The 22,479-nt window shown below is 45.5% G+C and overlaps 1 protein-coding gene across 1 annotated transcript in view; it reads right to left on the bottom strand.

The window, feature by feature from the left end:
- The window catches only part of WDR81 (WD repeat domain 81), a 69,400-nt gene that overhangs the window by 29,515 nt on the left and 17,406 nt on the right, over positions 1-22,479 (bottom strand). The window contains exons 5-6 of the mRNA XM_044283878.1: positions 22,093-22,274; positions 14,524-14,689 (exon numbers count right to left, since the gene is read on the bottom strand). Of these exons, the coding sequence (XP_044139813.1) occupies positions 14,524-14,689; positions 22,093-22,274 (348 nt within the window). The remainder of the gene's footprint in view (positions 1-14,523; positions 14,690-22,092; positions 22,275-22,479) is intronic.

Raw genomic sequence — 22,479 nt, 5'->3', positions numbered from 1 at the left:
AGAAAACTAAAATCTTGATGACAGAATTTGCAGATTGGAAGAGTGCACCTGTGATTTGAAGTGATGGTGCTGGGAGACATGGATGGCAAATTGGCAGTGGCATGGAGGGGCTGATGATATCTGATGGCACCTGGGGATATGGATCATTGGCAATGGCATAGAGGGGCTGATGATGAGGATATCTGATGGCACTGAGGGAGTGAGGGACATGATATGGAGGGGCTGATGATGATGACTGATGATGGCACTGGGGGAGTGAGGGACATGATGATATGGAGGGGCTGATGATGATGATGATGATATCTGATGATGGCACTGGGGGAGCAAGGGAAATGGCTAGGAGCGGCTGATGGATGGCACGGCGGCACTGGGGGAGTGGGTTGGGGCTGGCAAAGTGGCAATGGATGGCATGGGGGTCTGGCTCCGATTGCAGCAAGGGACGTTCTGATGGTCGTGGTAGCAGCCTGGGGGTCTGATCATGGTGGCACCTGCATGGGGGTCTCATTGCGTGCTTGCGGCATTAGGGGGCCGATTTAAGGGCAAGGCTAACTGACGTGGAGGGGGGGGGGGGGGTTATAGTGGCTGAGATGTGATAGTCTGGGATCATTTCAAGCTGAAAAAGAATGAAAGCTCTGTACAGTGTGTATATTGTAAAACCTAACTAGCCTACCATAATAGCACAACATCAATGCTTTAACATCTGACCAAAAAACACCCAGTTTTCGCATTTAGTTCACAAAGTGGACCAAACCCAAGGTAAGTAAAGCAAACATTTTATATGATCTTAGTGACACAGACACAACACACAGGCTTTGCATTGTAAGAATAATTGTTTATTTAACCTCTTTTTCAGTACATCACAATCACCATCACAGCAACGTACGTGTGGACAGCTGCATCATGTTCAACTGAAGCAGCTGAGCTTACAGACAGCATTCTGAACATGATTGTCACAGACATGCGCCCGCTATCCATGGTGGAGGATGAAGGTTTTCAGAGGATGATTTCCACTTTCAATCCAATATACACTCTTCCTTCAAGAACCTACTTTATGAAAATTATGGAGAAAAAGTATGAAGAAATCAAAGGCAAGTTGAAGAACACTCTTAAGGAGACTGACTGCATTGCACTTACAACTGATATTTGGACAAGCGTTGCTTCAGAAGCTTGTCTGGTGGTAAAGTGTCATTTTCTTGGGAAGGATTGGGAAATGGAGTCCTACAGCCCAACAACGATGCCCCTTGAAGAAAAGACACACAGCTGCAAATATTGGCTGGAGGAGGTTATTGCCGAATTTGGCATTCCAGCAGAGGTGGTCAAAGCTGTTGTCCATGACAATGGTGCTAATGTTGTAGCAGCACTGAAGATTTTAAAAGAAAAACATGGATGGGCATCGGTGCGATGTGCAGGCCACACCCTGAACTTCGTTGTGCAAAGCGCTCTGAAGAACCACCAAGCTCTCTCTAAGTGTGTGGCTTGTGTAAGATGCCTTGTTGAGCATTTTAAGAAGAGTGAGTTGGCATGCACCAAGCTAAAAGAGAAGCAACAGCAGATGGGCACACCACAACACATGCTGGTGCATGATGTAAGTACGTGCTGGAATAGCACTTATCGCATGATATCAAGACTGCTGGAACAAAGATGGCCAGTGACTGATGCTCTCTCAGACCCAGAAGTGACTCCAAGAGGAAAACACCACAACCTTGATCTGAAGCCTGAACAGTGGAGCCTGATTGAGGAGCTTACCCAGGCCCTTGAGCCATTTGAAGGAGCTACGGTGTTTGAGTGGCCAGAAGTACGTTACCCTCTCTGCACTTCCACAGCTAGTGCAGAACCTAAAGAAGTCCATACAGGGTTTAGCTTTTGAGACTGCACCATTAAGGTCATACCAGGCTCATGTGGTAGAACAGATCACAACAAGATGGTAAGAACTGTCTATGTTTCAACCTGACTCTTCAAACACTGCCCTAATTGCCGCTGCTCTGGATCTCAGATTTAAGAAACTAAAATTCTTGTCTACTGATGAATCATTTAAGGTCCAAAGCACAGTACAGAGCTTGGCACTTGTTGCCAAAAGGGTAATGACACGGCCCAGTGAACATGATGGAGCTTCTTCTAGAAAAGGACAAGAAGATAACTCTGCTGCAGCAAAGCATGCCAATGATCACGCAACGGCCGCATCATTCCTCCAGAATATACTGGGATCATCAGAGTCCAGCTCCAGTGATGAAAAGGATAAGGAGCAGCAGTGAAGTCAATCTGTGCAGAAGGAGGTCTTGATGTACTTTGGAGAACATCCTGTATCCAAGAAAGAGAATCCGTTGTCATGGTGGAAAACAAATGAAACACGCTATCCAGTAATAGCAAAGCTGGCAAAGTCCTTTCTGTGTATTCCAGCAACATCCACGCCATCAGAGCATCTGTTTTCTGCAGCAGGAAACATAGCATCAAAGCGCAGGGCCAGCCTCAGTTCTGAGCATGTGGATATGCTCACTTTTCTTCATTGCAACCGCCAAATGATAGTTTAGAAAGTTTATAGCACCTCCCTTTTTTTGACATCAGCATTTTACCATTGATTTCTTTACCTTTAGCGAGGCAAATACATTTAGTATAGGTGGTGTTATTAAATTGGATACATTCACTATATGTCTATAAATTATATGTAAAATTACTATTCAGATTATGTTTACATTGTGATTATGTTTAATAAAGATTATAACATTTTAAAAAAAAATTACGGGATGTGTATCTACTCTTTCTAGTGTGGTTTAAATCTATTTTCGAGTATCCCAGTGACAGCTTTTGTTATATTATTTGACCAATTGGTGATTTATTGGGAAACTAAGCCAGTTTTCCTTTACACCACTTTTGATAAATCTTTTCTCCCCCATGGTTTTTGCCGTCTAAAAATGCCTTAGAAGAAAACAGTACAGATGTGTGCAAGACAGTCAGAACTAAAGTTGCCTGAAAGTGTTGAGAGTTGCCTGAAAGTTGAACAACATAAAGGGTAAGGCAATGTTTAGGTCTTACTACTTTGTTTACTGGTATTTTTTTAAGTAATATAGCATTTTTTATTTGAATTTTGCTTTCAAAAGAAATTTGATCATCTTATTTAGGTTTAACAGCTTAGGCCAGGTCCACATTGCAGTGTCTCTGATCATCTGGCGAATGGCCGGAGTCTGGCCACAAAATGCTATGTCACTGTGCAGCATTTTTTGTTTCAATCCCCATTACAGTCAATTGGCAATCAGCTATGACCGATGCAGTCAGTGAACTCCGGCAGTCTGTTCCTCTACCAGAACAGACTGCTGGAGTTCACAACATAGCCTTAGATACACATTCTGGCAGAAAAACAGCCTGCTGGAGTATACCATCTTGGGTATAGCCGGATACAACCAGCTATATGCCCTCATTGACTATAATGTGGTCCAAGGCCATCTGGCCATGTTCCGGCATACATGCTGGGTATCATCGAAAGCTTTTTTTTTGGTCCGGCCAAAGCCCAGCTTAAATGCTGTAACTAGGCCGGACTCCATTACAGTAAATCGGTGCAGCAGCCGGCAGTATCCAGCTATACCCGATATGGTACATTCTAGCTGGCCGTTCTTCTGACAGAATGTATATTGCAGCTGTGAAAGAAGCCTTATGTGTGTGCGCAATTATTTGCTATACCACTGTAATAAATAAAAATATTGTCTTCATAAAGCAATACGTTATTTTAAGAAGATTTTTCTTATTAGAATACTCGATTAATTGTAAAAATAATCGATAGAATTCTATATTACTAAAATAATCGTTTACTGCAGCCCTACTCCAGAATGTCTACAAGGTATATGTAAGAAACCGAGCCAAGCTGACCTCACTGGCACACGGCAGGCATGAACATCAACGACGAAGTAACCAAACTGTACCATTAACTTCATACCGCTGCAGGACAAGCTTGGGAGGTGTTGGTATGAACTCAAGCGAGAAGAAAGGAGAAAGAACCCACCTGCCCGCATAGCTTCAAGGTCAGAGGCAGTCTTAAGGGTTTCACAAGATCTCTACATGGCACTAGCCAGGAGACACAGGGACTAAGGAGTGGCAAAAAGGTTACAGAACCTGTACAGAGTACATAGCCGCAGCTTATATGTGTGAGCATGGCTGTAAGTGTGAATGTGGACAGAGGAATGCACAGTCTGTATTGCCGTTTTGTAGCTCCCTGGTTGGCGTGTAGTGAGGGGAGTCTCCTTCCCGTAGACAACAGAGTTGCCCTTGAGGTTATAGTTATTAGGTGCAATGAAGGCAGGGCCCCTAATGTTCGTGACATCAGCACCCTTAGGTGCAAATAGATAGAATAACAGAAGAGTTTAGTTGGGCATAAGTTGACATTTACTGAAAATCACTTGTCTTGAGGTAGATATACCAATTTATTGCCATAGAAGGGATAGCTATAATCCATACAAGACGAATTCCCAACCAGGATGGTGCTGCCTTCCATTATAACAAGTCTGGGTAGGATCTTTACTAAATTTCAGTGCTTTGGCGACACTAATGCTCCTTTAACTTCAGGCTGACCCATACTATCTCCAGTTGTAGAGTATACTATACCCTATAAATCACATGGCCGGTACACAAATATGTCTTGCACTCCTTGAATTACATACAATTTCCATTAATATTGTCCATGGAGAAATGTGGCTCCAAATACAGCTTTGCGCTAAACTGTAGATCGTGTATAGGCACTGTAGGCTACTCCACTCCCCAAATGATAGTAGATAGAGTTGAGCGAACACCTGGATGTTCGGGTTCGAGAAGTTCGGCCGAACATCCCGGAAATGTTCGGGTTCGGGATCCGAACCCGATCCGAACTTCGTCCCGAACCCGAACCCCATTGAAGTCAATGGGGACCCGAACTTTTCGGCACTAAAAAGGCTGTAAAACAGCCCAGGAAAGAGCTAGAGGGCTGCAAAAGGCAGCAACATGTAGGTAAATCCCCTGCAAACAAATGTGGACAGGGAAATGAATTAAAATAAAAATTAAATAAATAAAAATTAACCAAAATCAATTGGAGAGAGGTTCCATAGCAGAGAATCTGGCTTCCCGTCACCCACCACTGGAACAGTCCATTCTCAGATATTTAGGCCCCGGCACCCAGGCAGAGGAGAGAGGTCCCGTAACAGAGAATCTGTCTTCATGTCAGCAGAGAATTAGTCTGCATGTCATAGCAGAGAATGAGGCTTCACGTCAGCCACCACTGCAACAGTCCATTGGCATATATTTAGGCCCAGCACACACACAGGCAGAGGAGAGAGGTCCCGTAACAGAGAATCTGGCTTCATGTCAGCAGAGAATCAGTCTGCATGTCATAGCAGAGAATGAGGCTTCACGTCAGCCACCACTGCAACAGTCCATTGGCATATATTTAGGCCCAGCACACACACAGGCAGAGGAGAGAGGTCCCGTAACAGAGAATCTGGCTTCATGTCAGCAGAGAATCAGTCTGCATGTCATAGCAGAGAATGAGGCTTCACGTCAGCCACCACTGCAACAGTCCATTGGCATATATTTAGGCCCAGCACACACACAGGCAGAGGAGAGAGGTCCCGTAACAGAGAATCTGGCTTCATGTCAGCAGAGAATCAGTCTACATGTCATAGCAGAGAATGAGGCTTCACGTCAGCCACCACTGCAACAGTCCATTGGCATATATTTAGGCCCAGCACACACACAGGCAGAGGAGAGAGGTCCCGTAACAGAGAATCTGTCTTCATGTCAGCAGAGAATTAGTCTGCATGTCATAGCAGAGAATGAGGCTTCACGTCAGCCACCACTGCAACAGTCCATTGGCATATATTTAGGCCCAGCACCCAGGCAGAGGAGGGAGGTCCCGTAACAGAGAATCTGTCTTCATGTCAGCAGAGAATTAGTCTGCATGTCATAGCAGAGAATGAGGCTTCACGTCAGCCACCACTGCAACAGTCCATTGGCATATATTTAGGCCCAGCACACACACAGGCAGAGGAGAGAGGTCCCGTAACAGAGAATCTGGCTTCATGTCAGCAGAGAATCAGTCTGCATGTCATAGCAGAGAATGAGGCTTCACGTCACCCACCACTGCAACAGTCCATTGGCATATATTTAGGCCTAGCACACAGGCAGAGGAGAGAGGTCCCGTAACAGACAATCTGGCTTCATGTCAGCAGAGAATTAGTCTGCATGTCATAGCAGAGAATGAGGCTTCACGTCAGCCACCACTGCAACAGTCCATTGGCATATATTTAGGCCCAGCACCCAGGCAGAGGAGGGAGGTCCCGTAACAGAGAATCTGTCTTCATGTCAGCAGAGAATTAGTCTGCATGTCATAGCAGAGAATGAGGCTTCACGTCAGCCACCACTGCAACAGTCCATTGGCATATATTTAGGCCTAGCACACACACAGGCAGAGGAGAGAGGTCCCGTAACAGAGAATCTGGCTTCATGTACGCAGAGAATCAGTCTGCATGTCATAGCAGAGAATGAGGCTTCACGTCAGCCACCACTGCAACAGTCCATTGGCATATATTTAGGCCTAGCACACAGGCAGAGCAGAGAGGTCCCGTAACAGACAATCTGGCTTCATGACAGCAGAGAATCAGTCTGCATGTCATAGCAGAGAATGAGGCTTCACGTCACCCACCACTGCAACAGTCCATTGGCATATATTTAGGCCTAGCACACAGGCAGAGGAGAGGTTCATTCAACTATGGGTAGCCTCGCAATATAATGGTAAAATGAAAATAAAAATAGGATTGAATGAGGAAGTGCCCTGGAGTCCAATAATATATGGTTATGGGGAGGTAGTTAATGTCTAATCTGGACAAGGGACGGACAGGTCCTGTGGGATCCATGCCTGGTTCATTTTTATGAACGTCAGCTTGTCCACATTGGCTGTAGACAGGCGGCTGCGTTTGTCTGTAATGACGCCCCCTGCCGTGCTGAATACACGTTCAGACAAAACGCTGGCTGCCGGGCAGGCCAGCACCTCCAAGGCATAAAAGGCTAGCTCTGGCCACGTGGACAATTTAGAGACCCAGAAGTTGAATGGGGCCGAACCATCAGTCAGTACGTGGAGGGGTGTGCACACGTACTGTTCCACCATGTTAGTGAAATGTTGCCTCCTGCTAACACGTTGCGTATCAGGTGGTGGTGCAGTTAGCTGTGGCGTGTTGACAAAACTTCTCCACATCTCTGCCATGCTAACCCTGCCCTCAGAGGAGCTGGCCGTGACACAGCTGCCTTGGCGACCTCTTGCTCCTCCTCTGCCTTGGCCTTGGGCTTCCACTTGTTCCCCTGTGACATTTGGGAATGCTCTCAGTAGCGCGTCTACCAACGTGCGCTTGTACTCGCGCATCTTCCTATCACGCTCCAGTGCAGGAAGTAAGGTGGGCACATTGTCTTTGTAGCGTGGATCCAGCAGGGTGGCAACCCAGTAGTCCGCACAGGTTAAAATGTGGGCAACTCTGCTGTCGTTGCGCAGGCACTGCAGCATGTAGTCGCTCATGTGTGCCAGGCTGCCCAGGGGTAAGGACAAGCTGTCCTCTGTGGGAGGCGTATCGTCATCGTCCTGCCTTTCCCCCCAGCCACGCACCAGTGATGGACCCGAGCTGCGTTGGGTGCCACCCCGCTGTGACCATGCTTCATCCTCCTCATCCTCCTCATCCTCGTCCTCCTCGTCCTCCAGTAGTGGGCCCTGGCTGGCCACATTTGTACCTGGCCTCTGCTGTTGCCAAAAACCTCCCTCTGAGTCACTTCGAAGAGACTGGCCTGAAAGTGCTAAAAATGACCCCTCTTCCTCCTCCTCCTCCTCCTGGGCCACCTCCTCTTCCATCATCGCCCTAAGTGTTTTCTCAAGGAGACATAGAAGTGGTATTGTAACGCTGATAACGGTGTCATCGCCACTGGCCATGTTGGTGGAGTACTCGAAACAGCGCAACAGGGCACACAGGTCTCGCATGGAGGCCCAGTCATTGGTGGTGAAGTGGTGCTGTTCTGTAGTGCGACTGACCCGTGCGTGCTGCAGCTGAAACTCCACTATGGCCTGCTGCTGCTCGCACAGTCTGTCCAGCATGTGCAAGGTGGAGTTCCACCTGGTGGGCACGTCGCATATGAGGCGGTGAGCGGGAAGGCCGAAGTTACGCTGTAGCGCAGACAGGCGAGCAGCAGCAGGATGTGAACGCCGGAAGCGCGAACAGACGGCCCGCACTTTATGCAGCAGCTCTGACATGTCGGGGTAGTTGTGAATGAACTTCTGCACCACCAAATTCAGCACATGCGCCAAGCAAGGGATGTGCGTCAAATTGGCTAGTCCCAGAGCTGCAACGAGATTTCGCCCATTATCACACACCACCAGGCCGGGCTTGAGGCTCACCGGCAGCAACCACTCGTCGGTCTGTTGTTCAATACCCCGCCACAACTCCTGTGCGGTGTGGGGCCTGTCCCCCAAACATATGAGTTTCAGAATGGCCTGCTGACGTTTACCCCGGGCTGTGCTGAAGTTGGTGGTGAAGGTGTGTGGCTGACTGGATGAGCAGGTGGAAGAAGAGGAGGAGGAAGCCGAGAAGGAGGAGGTGGCAACAGGAGGCAAAGAATGTTGCCCTGCGATCCTTGGCGGCGGAAGGACGTGCGCCAAACAGCTCTCCGCCTGGGGCCCAGCTGCCACTACATTTACCCAGTGTGCAGTTAGGGAGATATAGCGTCCCTGGCCGTGCTTACTGGTCCACGTATCTGTGGTTAGGTGGACCTTGCTACAGATGGCGTTGCGCAGTGCACACTTGATTTTATCGGATACTTGGTTGTGCAGGGAAGGCACGGCTCTCTTGGAGAAGTAGTGGCGGCTGGGAACAACATACTGTGGGACAGCAAGCGACATGAGCTGTTTGAAGCTGTCTGTGTCCACCAGCCTAAATGACAGCATTTCATAGGCCAGTAGTTTAGAAATGCTGGCATTCAGGGCCAGGGATCGAGGGTGGCTAGGTGGGAATTTACGCTTTCTATCAAATGTTTGTGAGATGGAGAGCTGAACGCTGGCGTGTGACATGGTTGAGACGCTTGGTGACGGAGGTGGTGGTGGTGGTGTTGGTGGTACATCCCCTGTTTGCTGGGTGGCAGGTGCCAACGTTCCTCCAGAGGCGGAGGAAGAGGCCGAGGCGGCAGCAGCAGAAGAGGTAGCAGGGGGAGCCTGAGTGACTTCCTTGGTTTTAAGGTGTTTACTCCACTGCAGTTCATGCTTTGCATGCAGGTGCCTGGTCATGCAGGTTGTGCTCAGGTTCAGAACGTTAATGCCTCGCTTCAGGCTCTGATGGCACAGCGTGCAAACCACTCGGGTCTTGTCGTCAGCACATTGTTTGAAGAAGTGCCATGCCAGGGAACTCCTTGAAGCTGCCTTTGGGGTGCTCGGTCCCAGATGGCGGCGGTCAGTAGCAGGCGGAGTCTCTTGGCGGCGGGTGTTCTGCTTTTGCCCACTGCTCCCTCTTTTGCTACGCTGTTGGCTCGGTCTCACCACTGCCTCTTCCTCCGAACTGTGAAAGTCAGTGGCACGACCTTCATTCCATGTGGGGTCTAGGACCTCATCGTCCCCTGCATCGTCTTCCACCCAGTCTTGATCCCTGACCTCCTGTTCAGTCTGCACACTGCAGAAAGACGCAGCAGTTGGCACCTGTGTTTCGTCATCATCAGAGACATGCTGAGGTGGTATTCCCATGTCCTCATCATCAGGAAACATAAGTGGTTGTGCGTCAGTGCATTCTATGTCTTTCACCGCTGGGGAAGGGCTAGGTGGATGCCCTTGGGAAACCCTGCCAGCGGAGTCTTCAAACAGCATAAGAGACTGCTGCATAACTTGAGGCTGAGACAGTTTCCCTGGTATGCATGGGGGTGATGTGACAGACTGATGGGGTTGGTTTTCAGGCGCCATCTGTGCGCTTTCTGCAGAAGACTGGGTGGGAGATAATGTGAACGTGCTGGATCCACTGTCGGCCACCCAATTGACTAATGCCTGTACCTGCTCAGGCCTTACCATCCTTAGAACGGCATTGGGCCCCACCATATATCGCTGTAAATTCTGGCGGCTACTGGGACCTGAGGTAGTTGGTACACTAGGACGTGTGGATGTGGCAGAACGGCCACGTCCTCTCCCAGCACCAGAGGGTCCACTAACACCACCACGACCATGTCCACGTCCGCGTCCCTTACTAGATGTTTTTCTCATTGTTATGGTTCACCACAACAACAAATATATTATTTGGCCCAATGTATTGTATTCAAATTCAGCGGGATATAAATTTGAGGCCTAGTATTTAGGCGCTGGGTGACCGGTATGGATTTAGTGACAGAATTAGACTTGGAAATGCACAGAAGCGTGTGTGTGTGAAGTTATTCTGAATGACCCAATGTGCACCTTGAATATTATATACCCTTTTAGGGATAGATTTCAAATAGCTCTGATATAGCAGAAACCACTAAATTATGAAATTGCTAAATTGGGAATTGTATTTCAACCCAGAACAAGAAATGTGCATGAACGGACACTAAATAACTCGCCCAGCTACAGCACTAAGGACAGATTTAGCAGGATATAAATTTGAGGCCTAGTATTTAGGCGCTGGGTGACAGGTATGGGTTTAGTGACAGAATTAGACTTGGAAATACACAGTAGCGGGTGTGTGTGAAGTTATTCTGAATGACCCAATGTGCACCTTGAATATTATATACCCTTTTAGGGATAGATTTCAAATAGCTCTGATATAGCAGAAACCACTAAATTATGAAATTGCTAAATTGGGAATTGTATTTCAACCCAGAACAAGAAATGTGCTTGAACGGACACTAAATAACTCGCCCAGCTACAGCACTAACGAGAGATTTAGCAGGATATAAATTTGAGGCCTAGTATTTAGGCGCTGGGTGACAGGTATGGGTTTAGTGACAGAATTAGACTTGGAAATACACAGTAGCGGGTGTGTGTGAAGTTATTCTGAATGACCCAATGTGCACCTTGAATATTATATACCCTTTTAGGGATAGATTTCAAATAGCTCTGATATAGCAGAAACCACTAAATTATGAAATTGCTAAATTGGGAATTGTATTTCAACCCAGAACAAGAAATGTGCTTGAACGGACACTAAATAACTCGCCCAGCTACAGCACTAACGAGAGATTTAGCAGGATATAAATTTGAGGCCTAGTATTTAGGCGCTGGGTGACAGGTATGGGTTTAGTGACAGAATTAGACTTGGAAATACACAGTAGCGGGTGTGTGTGAAGTTATTCTGAATGACCCAATGTGCACCTTGAATATTATATACCCTTTTAGGGATAGATTTCAAATAGCTCTGATATAGCAGAAACCACTAAATTATGAAATTGCTAAATTGGGAATTGTATTTCAACCCAGAACAAAAAATGTGCTTTGACGGACACTAAATAACTTTCCCAGCCACAACAGGACAGCGGTAACGAGAGATTTAGCGGGATATAAATTTGAGGCCTAGTATTTAGGCGCTGGGTGACCGGTATGGATTTAGTGACAGAATTAGACTGGGATATGGCCAAAAAATAACCACACTATTGCTGGTTAAATGCACTTGGTGATGGGCGCAGCTTGCCCCTGATGTAGTATATGGCCAAAAAATGAACAGACTATTGCTGGTTAAATGCACTTGGTGTCACAGCTTGACCAACCACACTACTGAGGGTTAAATGCACTTGGTGACGGGCGCAGCTTGCCCCTGATTTAGTATATGGCCAAAAAATGAACAGACTATTGCTGGTTAAATGCACTTGGTGTGATAGCTTGACCAACCACACTACTGAGGGTTAAATGCACTTGGTGTGACAGCTTCACCCTGATGTAGGCTTTAGCCAAAAAACAACCACACCATTGAGGGTTAAATGCACTTGGTCGCAGCTTGTGCTGGCGCACCACAAGACACAAAATGGCCGCCGATCACCCCAGAAAAATGTGACTGACAAACGGTCTGGGCAGCCTAAAAACAGTGAGCAATTGAGGATCAGCAGCTCAATGATCCACAGCTGCAGATCGATCAGTTAATCAAGTCCTTTGGAGGAGTTAATCTGCCTAATCTCGCCCTACTGTCGCAGCCGCAACCTCTCCCTACGCTAATCAGAGCAGAGCGACGGGCGGCGCTATGTGACTCCAGCTTAAATAGAGGCTGGGTCACATGGTGCTGTGGCCAATCACAGCCATGCAAATAGTAGGCATGGCTGTGATGGCCTCTTGGGGCAAGTAGTATGACGCTTGTTGATTGGCTGCTTTGCAGCCTTTCAAAAAGCGCCAAGAAAGCGTCACAAAAGCGCGAAGAAAGCGACGAACACCGAACCCGGACTTTTACAAAAATGTCCGGGTTCGGGTCCGTGTCACGGACACCCCAAAATTCGGTACGAACCCGAACTATACAGTTCGAGTTCGCTCATCCCTAATAGTAGAGAGCAAAGATTGAACTACCACTCATCTCCACTAGGCTTTCCCTAATCTTTCTGTTACACTGGGTCCTTACCCGAGGTCTTCATCCTAGGACCCCTTTAGCTTTAACTTAACTTCCGGCCTACTAGCTTTCCTGGCGGCAGCCGGCCACTGCCCGGGCCCAGAGGCCATGAGGCGGCACGCCGGGCCCAGAATACATTTTCCCTAGATAAAGGAATCAAGTCAGACATAACTAAGCCAGATTGCTAGACCTGAAAGATTTAAGTCTGCAACCTTGTCAATTGAATGCAACCTGAAAATTTAAAATCCACATTCAGTCCTCATTAAAGAAACAAGTGATGCTACTATTGCCTGAGTTCCTAATTAGATCCACACCCAGATTCTTAATTAAAATAATTAGACAATCTAGCTGGTTAAACACATGCATGGTTTACTTACCTGACAAATAGCAGCTTCTGCCAACACTTGCATACGGAGCGTTGGCGAGGAGAAAAGAAAGGGCCCCATTCAAGCTGCTGACTGTTTCAAGCGCACTGAGGAGCGATCCTGCTGAACTCCATTAAAAAAAAAAGCGGATCTAAGCTCCATGAACCCACAGACGTCCATAGTGAGGTAACCACCAGCTGCATTACCCACATCATCAGGGTTAGGAGCAAGCCAGGGGACCTCCACATAAGAGGTACTGGAACGGCCACTTATAGGGTAGGAAGGATGAGGATGAACCCAACGATCGAGCCCAGGCCATCAGAGAACCCACCTATAGGCTCGGACTCTGCCAGGTGGGTTCTGAGCTGCTAAGGGACCTCTACCCCGGCTATTCGAGACCTGGAAGGAGAGGCTGGACACCCCCCAATCCTAGTACCAGCCTTAGGCACCCAAAAAATTCATGTAGAATCTCTTCAACCCTAGAGCAGGGAACCTCCATCCCCTGTAGGGACAGGAAGAACACTGGTGGGTGGAGGTGGGAGGGACCTTTTAACCTGTCTGTTTTCTGTCCCAAGAAGATCAAAGGGGAACAACCTCCTGTTGTGCTGTTATGAGGGATGAGCTGGAAAATGTAGCTATGAGCAGGGAATGGAATGCAAAAAAGTCAGTGATAGGCAGCAGCAGTCATGTGACTGAGGTAAATACGGCATATAAGTGCTGAAGGAAGTAAGCAGAGATCGTCAGGAACCATTGAAGAGGAAGGGGACTGAAGAGGTGTATATAGAGTTTATTTTATTTCATCTCACTCCTTGCTCTTCTCTAACTTTCTGTAAGTCTCAGAAAACCCCAGAAAAAGTGCTGCCCATTTTTTTTCACCCTCTTATCATATATCACAGCTGCCATCGCCCAAGATTGTGACTTTCTTCACGCAAGTGCAAAAAAAGGGCAATGTGCCACAAAAAAATGCACAAGGATGCTGTCTATCGCAAGCCCTCTCTATAAGAGAAGGGCCCCCATAAATCAATTTTCAACCCTCCAAACCAGAATGCCCTGGAAACTTGGCCATCCTAAGCCAAAACAAAGGCAGAGCCTGGTTGTGCTCCAGCTTCCACCTGGGCTGCCACCCAAAAAGAGGAGGTTTGGCTCCCTCAGAAAAGGGAGCCAAGGGGTTGCAGGGGATGAGAAACATGTTGGCCACAAACCTTCTAGAACATTTTGCACCCACGCCTGTGGGCACAAAATGGTCAACAATCTAATGGTCAAAAACTTAATGGTCCTAAACCTTTCAGAAGTCCCAGTCAAAAAAAAAAAATGGGCATGACCTTACTTGAAGAATAGGCTGACCATTCATATGTTTGTTTTAAAAGAAAGATCGTGGGACAGGGATGATAACCCCTTTTAAAATGCTCTTCTAGGGCATTTTTAAATGATTAGAGGTCGAAGTTCATGGATTTGGACCCCCTGCTCTAAAGAACCGGGTTCATTAATCAATGTAGAGCACATGGATTTCCACTGGACAATGTGTAATGATGCAGGGGAACTAAATGAAAAGATTATTTAGAGGTCTGTGAGACTGCTAGTTGTGTCCCAGGTGTGTTGGTTTTAGTTGTTTGATATGTTTTGAGGCATACCTGCTTATGGATGTCCTGCAGTACAGTGAAGTTACTGAAAAACATTCCGAGAGCATCGCCAAGATGTTGCTGGACCATTTCTCTTCCTATTCTAAGACAGATGAGCGAGATGAGACTGCTACATTTTACACAAAGAGCAACCCGGGCTTGGGGACCACTGGGAAATCTGTAAGAGAAAACACTTTAAAAAGTCAAGTGTGAGCAAGCTAACCCAATGCCACAGTTAGAAAGGTCATAAGACATTTCCATCCATTACCAAAAGTTAGTGAACCTCTACATATGGAAAACGGGCATAGGGGGAGGGGGGGGGGGGAGGGAAGAGAGAGAAGGAAATCATAGGGGGGGGGGGGGAGTCACAAATATGCTTTGTGACATAGGAATAGTAAAAGGGCAATCTGGGTGATAGCCAGGTAAAAAGCGTAAGTCAACATAATTTCGACAAATACATTGGAACACAGCAAATGACATGTCTTTATGACAGCTGCTTACTACATATCTTTCTGTAACAAAATTGCAGGATGGCGCATGAAGTGGAATGTCGCCAGGGAAATAAAGCTGCTAAAGTGCTATCCACGCTGCTATAGCTTTCCAAATGGGTATTCTCCTGTGTAACTGCCTGAAATAACCCTCGATATCTGCAAAACCCGATTCTGACAAAAATCAATAAAAAGTATAGATAGAAGAGTAAGAGCTCTAGAAATCACTGTATGCCATGTTCTTATGTACACTCCACATTACAATTATTACAGTGTTGACACTGCAAATACAGCACATAATGTTCCTGAATGAAACAAGTTTGACATTGAGGATGAAAGAAACATGACTGTGTACTCATGATCTATGAGGAGGAAATTCAAAAAAAGGTAATTGTGGCGTAGTTGCCAGTGATCAAAGCCTTATTCTCTACCAACAGTTATTCAAGACTGTGACAGTATTAAAGCATTGCTTATACAAGAAATGGCCCAAACACATAAAGAACATCAAGAAGCGCACAATATCTTTGGGCGTCATCTATACACCTCAACAGCCAGAAACACTGATTAGTCAAGATTAAAACCACAAGTCTGATCTCATGTAGGTGTGTGGTCCATGGCATAGACTTGTTTTTCCGACACATCTTGTTATTGTTTGATTGGACTCAGACCTAGGAAATTTGAAGGTCAAGCATGGCAGGAAAATATGATGCATCAGACCAGGACAACATGGGGATGGGGAAGGGGAAGCATGGCTCTGACAGGTCTGGGCCTACTCAGCCCCAGTTCTGACACCTTACAATCATAGCTGGTATTAAAAGGGGTTTTCCAAGATTTTGCAGTATAAAGTAAAGAAGGAATTTTTTAATGTTATACAGCCAAATCATGGAAAAACCCTTAAACCCCTTGAAAGTTTTGACCAAGCTTTGAAAAAAGGCACTAACAGTTGAGCCTGAGCAGAGGTCGGGCACCAGGGGGAGGAGGAAGACCTGCTTTAACCCTTCATATCTCAGGCTTGGTAACAGCTAGATATGGGACTGGTCTTGTTTGAAAGCCAACAGCCTAGACCAGGGGTAGGCAGCCTCCGGCACTCCAGCTGTTGTGGAACTACAACTCCCAGCAAGCATACTTGTTCTGCTCTTCTAGGAACTCTCATAGAAATGAATGGAGCATGCTGGGAATCGTAGTTTCACAACAGCTGGAGTGCCGAAGGTTGCTGATCCCTGGCCTAGGCGTTAAAACAAGACTAGAATGACAGCATGATCTCCTTTACCATGGGAGATAGAGCTGTTAGCTGCTAAAAATGAAAGCAAAGCACAAGCATCTCTCTTAGAAATGCAGCTATCAGACAGTGTAATAGTGTAATGCCCCAAGTGCAGCTTTATATGCAACAGTGTGGCTGTCTGACTGTACATACTGGGTGTTGTAGCACGATTGCAGCTGTAACAGCTGACATCAGAGTTAATTGAACTGCGACCACAGCATCTAGTCTGTTGGAGAGATAAAGGCTCACTTTGCCACCATCGGCCATAGCAGGGCCTGTGCAGCAGACACAGCCATACACAAAAACAAGTAGTAAAAATTTAAAAACTATATACATACACTGAACAAAAATATAAACGCAACACTTTCGATTTTGCTCCCATTTTGCATGAGCTGAACTCAAAGATCTGAAACATTTACTACAAACACAAAAGACGCATTACTCTCAAATATTGTTCACAAATCTGTCTAAATCTGTGTTAGTGAGCACTTCTCCTTTGCAGAGATGATCCATCCCACCTCACAGGTGTGACATATCAAGGTGCTGATTAGACAGCATGAATATTGCACAGCTGTGCCTTAGACTGCCCACAATAAAAGTCCACTCTGAAATGTGCAGTTTGATCACACAGCACAATGCCACAGATGTCGCAACATTTGAGGGAGTGTGCAGTTGGCATGCTGACTGCAGGAATGTCTACCAGAGCTGTTGCCCGTGCAATGAATGTTCATTTATCTACCATAAGCCGTCTCCAAAGGCGTTTCAGAGAATTTGGCAGTACATTCAACCGGCCTCACAACCGCAGACCACGTGTAACCACACAAGGCCAGAGCCTCCACATCCAGCATGTTCACCTCCATGATCGTCTGAGACCAGCCACCCGGACAGCTGCAGCAACAATCGGTTTGCATAACCAAAGAATTTCTGCACAAACTGTCAGAAACCATCACAGGGAAGTTCATCTGCATGCTCGTCATCCTCATCAGGGTCTGGACCTGACTGCAGTTCGTCGTCTTAACCGACTTGAGTGGGCAAATGCTTACATTCCATGGCTTCTGGCACGATGTTCGGTTTACGGAGGAGTCCCGGTTTTCACTGTTCAGGGCAGATGGCAGACAGCGTGTGTGGCGTCGTGTGGGGGAGAGTGGTTTGCTGACGTCAACGTTGTGGATCAAGTAGCCCATGGTGGTGGTGGGGTTATGGTATGGGCAGGCATATGTTATGGACAACGAACACAGGTGCATTTTATTATTGGCATTTTGAATGCACAGAGATACCATGATGAGATCCTGAGGCCCATTGTTGTGCCATTAATCCACGACCATCACCTCATGTTGCTGCATGATAATGCACAACCTCATATTGCAAGGATCTGTACACAATTCCTGGAAGCTGAAAACATCCCAGTTCTTGCATGGCCAGCATACTCACCGGACATGTCACCCATTGAGCATGTTTGGGATGCTCTGGATTGCCGTATACGACAGCGTGTTCCAGGTGCTGCCAATATTCTGCAACTTCGCACAGCTATTGAAGAGGAGTGGACCTATACATACACAGGCCGCAAATCAACAACCTCATCAACTCTATGCGACGGAGATGTGTTGCACTGCATGAGGCAAATGGTGGCCACACCAGATACAGACTGGTTTTCTGCACCCCTCCCCCAAGTAAGGCAAAAACTGTGCACATTTCAGAGTGGCCTTTTATTGTGGGCAGACTAAGGCACACCTGTGCAACATTCATGCTGTCTAATCAGCACCTTGATATGCCACACCTGTGAGGTGGGATGGATTATCTCGGCAAAGGAGAAGTGCTCACTAACACAGATTTAGACAGATTTGTGAACGATATTTGAGAGTAATGGGTCTTCTGTGTATGTAGAAAATGTTTCAGATCTTTGAGTTCAGCTCATTTAAAATGGGAGCAAAACCGAAAGTGTTGCGTTTATATTTTTGTTCAGTGTATTTGGTATCATCATCATAATACTGGCCCATAGAATAACAGTAAAACACTATTTATGCCGCACAGCGAACTTCGTAAATTTGAAGTGCAAAAAACAATGGCAGAACTGCTTTTTCTCCATTATCGTCCCAAAAAGGGTAATAAAATGTAATAAGTTAGTATGAGTAGACAATAAAGGGCTCGGTGGCTGTTTTCTATTGGCTACAATGTTTTTTTTTTCTGTTGAGGTAGCCATATGGGGGCTTGTGCCTTGTAGTTTTTAGTGGCACCATTTTGGGATACATATAAGGCTGAGTTCCCACTTCAGTTATTTCCATCAGTTATTGTTAGACAAAAATCAGGCGTGGGTCAAAAACACAGAACAGGTGCAGATCTTTCCATTACACCTGATCTCTGAGTAGATCTTTACTACTAGTTTTGGCTCTCAATAACTGACTAAATAACTGAAGTGTGAACTCAGCCTTATATGTCTCCCAAAATTGTGCCACTAAAAACTCCAAAAAGCACAAGTCCCCATATGGCTACCTCAACAGAAAAATAAAAACACACTATAGCCAATAAAACCCAGCCACCTAGCCCTTTATTGTGTACTCCTCCTTGGCTGAAAATAGTCCACAAAAATGCTTCGAGGAGTATCTTTACTCTTCTGGAAAAATGTAGTATGACCTCTGGGCCCATCCACTCAACAGAGGCCAGGTGTCCTTTTAGCCTCCATCGATGTGATATACTCCCAATGTACACCATTAGCACGATGTGTCTACTCTTTGCAGCTCTCCAACGACCACTATGCAAAGCTACTCTCATTATTGTTTGAAGCTCATCAGTCAGACCCCCACCGATCAGACACTTATTCTGTAGACAGGTGATAAGTTGTCATTTTGGGGCAATCATTTTAATACAGAAGATATAAAGCAGCCTAGCAGGAAACAGCAGGTAAGCACCACTCATGGGGTAGTTAATTAATCATTATTCTTTAGACCTCAACTAGAATCCATTTAAAGGGCCATTAATTCATCAAAGTGTTTGAACAAGTATCTGTACGAGAGGTACTACACCACTTTACTCATTATACCGAGCCGAATGTGAGCATGAAAGGGGAGCAGCATCTCCATTAATGATAATAACGCACTGCTCATCTAGTAAACAGCATTCGCTATATTAAGCGGTTTACAAGCTCCTACTCTACTAAATACAGAGTACATGGAATTGTTCAGAACATTTATAATACAGAGAATACCAAGAAATGCACACATTGAACGTTGACCACATGGAACAACCAGTGGTCACTTGTAAGTAGGCCTGGCTTTCGGACGAACGCTTCAATGTTTTGACTACAGCAATGTTAGGCACGCAAGTGCTAACGTTTTCGCTACTGCAAGCTCAAGAGTTCTGTGTAATCTATAATACGGTCATGAGAAAAACAAAGTACACACTCTGAGTGGACCCAGCATGCATGCGGAACCTGCACTCCCTGAATTTTATGGTGGCCGTTACGGCACATAACAGGTAGCATTTAGTGTTAGGTTCCCGTCTTACAGAGATCGCCTTGACGTGTGGCAGACGGGCCCAAATAATTTTGTACAAAATGCTTCTATTACTATGGCATTATTGTACTTTATTTGTTTTGCAGAATGCTGTTGCATTGTGTTTTTGTTTTCTAATAGGACGGCTGCCATTTTATTTCCCCTGATGATTGCTCCCAAAACAAAATAAGCCATTATAACTAATGAAAGGTATTCGGGAATATATTTATAATAAAGTCATATTTAAGTATTTTCATTTTCCAAATTCCCGGAGAACCCCTTTAAGGTCATTTCATAGAATTTCAATTGGGTTGAGGTCTGGACTCTGACTGGGCCTTTGTAACACCTTGATTATTTTCCTTTTCCGCCTTTCTGTTGCAGATTTACTGGTCTGCTTCAGATCATTGTCCTGTTACATGACACAGTTTAGGACAAGCTTTAGTAGATGGCCTCACATTTGACTCTTGAATACATTGATATACAGAGGAGTTCATGGTCAACTCAATGATTGCCATGTACCCAGGTCCTGTGGCTGTAAAACAAGCCCAAATCATCACCCCTCCACCACCACGCCTGACAGAGTGTATGAGCTGTTTGTGCAGATATCCTATGATTGCTTTTCACTAAACATGGCTCTGTGCATTATGACCAAACATCTCCACTTTGGTCTCATTTGTCCAAAAATCATAGTTCCAGATATATTATGCTTTGTTCAGATGCAACTTTACAAACTGAGCTGTCATGTTCTTTCTAGCAATGAGATGTTTTCTCCTGGCAACCCTTAAAACAAGCTATACTCGTTGAGTCTTTTTCTAATTGTACTGTCATAAACTTGAACATTTAACATGCTATCTGAGGCCTGTAGCGTCTAAGATGTTGCTCTTGGGTTCTTTGCAATTTGCTGGAACGTCCACTCCTGGGAAGATTGTCAACAGTGTTGAATGTTTTCCACTTGTGAATAATCTTTCTTACTGTGGAATGATGGACTTCAAATTGTTTGGAAATGGCCTTATAAAGCCTCATTCACACGTCAGTGTTTTGTTCAGTAATTTCCGTCAGTGACTATGAGCCAAAACCAGGGGCGGCTCTAAACACAGAACAGGTGTAGATCTTTCCCTTATACCTTATGGCTGTGGAGGCTCCAATCACTGACCAAAACACTGGTACGTGTGAATGAGGCTTAACCCTTCCCAGATTGATGGGCAGCAACAATGGCTTCTCTAAGATTATTACTGATGTCTTTTCTTTTTGCCATTGTGTCATAAACCTGAATACTCCAGACCATCAAACTGCCAAATCTTCTGCTTTTATAGAGGTGGTCAAATTTTCTGATGCTCAATTAAGGGCATTTGATTTGCAGCACCTGGATGCCACGTACCTTCTTAATTCCCATGTAAGTTTTTAAAAAAGTACTTCATTTTTCACCCACAGTTTCTGCAATTTGGCTTAATTTATGCTAAATAATGACACAGTGAAATATGCCATGTATTGTTGTTCATCTGAGGTTTTAGTGACCTGATTTTAAGACCTTCTAAGTCATGTCATGTCCTGATCTATAAACCCATAGAATTCACACTACACACCATAGTGCACACTTTGTTTTTCTCATGATTGTATACCGGAACTATATTTATGTACTTCCTCAATTCAACAAGGAAAATCAGAGTGCGGTCACCGCAGCATTTTGTTTCAATTCATCGTTCAGTCAATCACTAAAGCTCGGAAAAGCTTCTTTGTGGTATACACTTGTATATATTCAGTCCACATGTCCATAGATTCCTTCAGCCTTGGATGTAAACTTGTGAACAGAGCCAGGTCTCTACAAAGAGACTGATATTGCTATACAAAGTGGACCACACAAAGACTAGTACCAGACAAAAAGCTCTGCAAAAGTAACAGCTTCACCATAAATTATAGTGACGGCATCATCGAGCTGTGGGGATGCTTCTCTACAGAAGGCCCCGGCACAAATCAGTGAAATTCTGAAGGAAAACCTTCTACCGTCTGCAATAGAACTTAACTTAGACCATTTATTTTCCAGCAGGACAACAACCTCCGACAGCAAGTATAAACTACACAGATTCCTTACCATCAACAATGATAATGTTGTCCTGGAGCAACAAAGAGTTTAAATCTTAATCCTATCAAAGAATGTGTGAAAGACACCTACTTGAGTAATCCTAGTACAGAACATAGTGCTTCGACAGATTTTGTGGTCTTTCTAAATGTCTTCCATTATAACATAGAGAAAGCATGTGTTACGTACATTCTATTTTTGCTTTTAATGCGCCAATGATGCGACATTCCTGATAAAACACAGGTCAATGAGAGATATATACATTACCCAACAGTGGTGGAGGTTAGAAAACTCAACACTGGTAGCAGAACATCTTGGTTAATTTTGGGCAAAATATCCATGAGGGTGGTGTCCGAAAGGTATATGATGATCTTCTGAGTAAGGGTGACAGCAGCAAGCAGTCCAGCTTCTTTGCGGCTGTTCAGCCTGCACCCACTGCTGGGGGCAACCTGAATGTGTAGAATTAAAATACAGTAAAATAACCAATTGATTTGGACTGTTTTCATGTTTAAAAGGCAGAGGTTTTTAAAAGTTATTAAATTAATATTAAAGAGGTGACAGTGAAGTCCAGACCTCCCGCTCTAACTGCAGTCTGACTGTGTAAGTCCAGACCTCCCCCTATAAGGCCTCTTGCACACGGACGTTTCTTTTTTC

This window comes from Bufo gargarizans, chromosome 3, assembly GCF_014858855.1.
Source record: "Bufo gargarizans isolate SCDJY-AF-19 chromosome 3, ASM1485885v1, whole genome shotgun sequence".
In the NCBI taxonomy this organism is placed as follows: domain Eukaryota; kingdom Metazoa; phylum Chordata; class Amphibia; order Anura; family Bufonidae; genus Bufo; species Bufo gargarizans.
The sequence above is the reverse complement of the archived record's forward strand: the minus strand, read 5'-3'. Positions and strand labels throughout refer to the sequence as shown.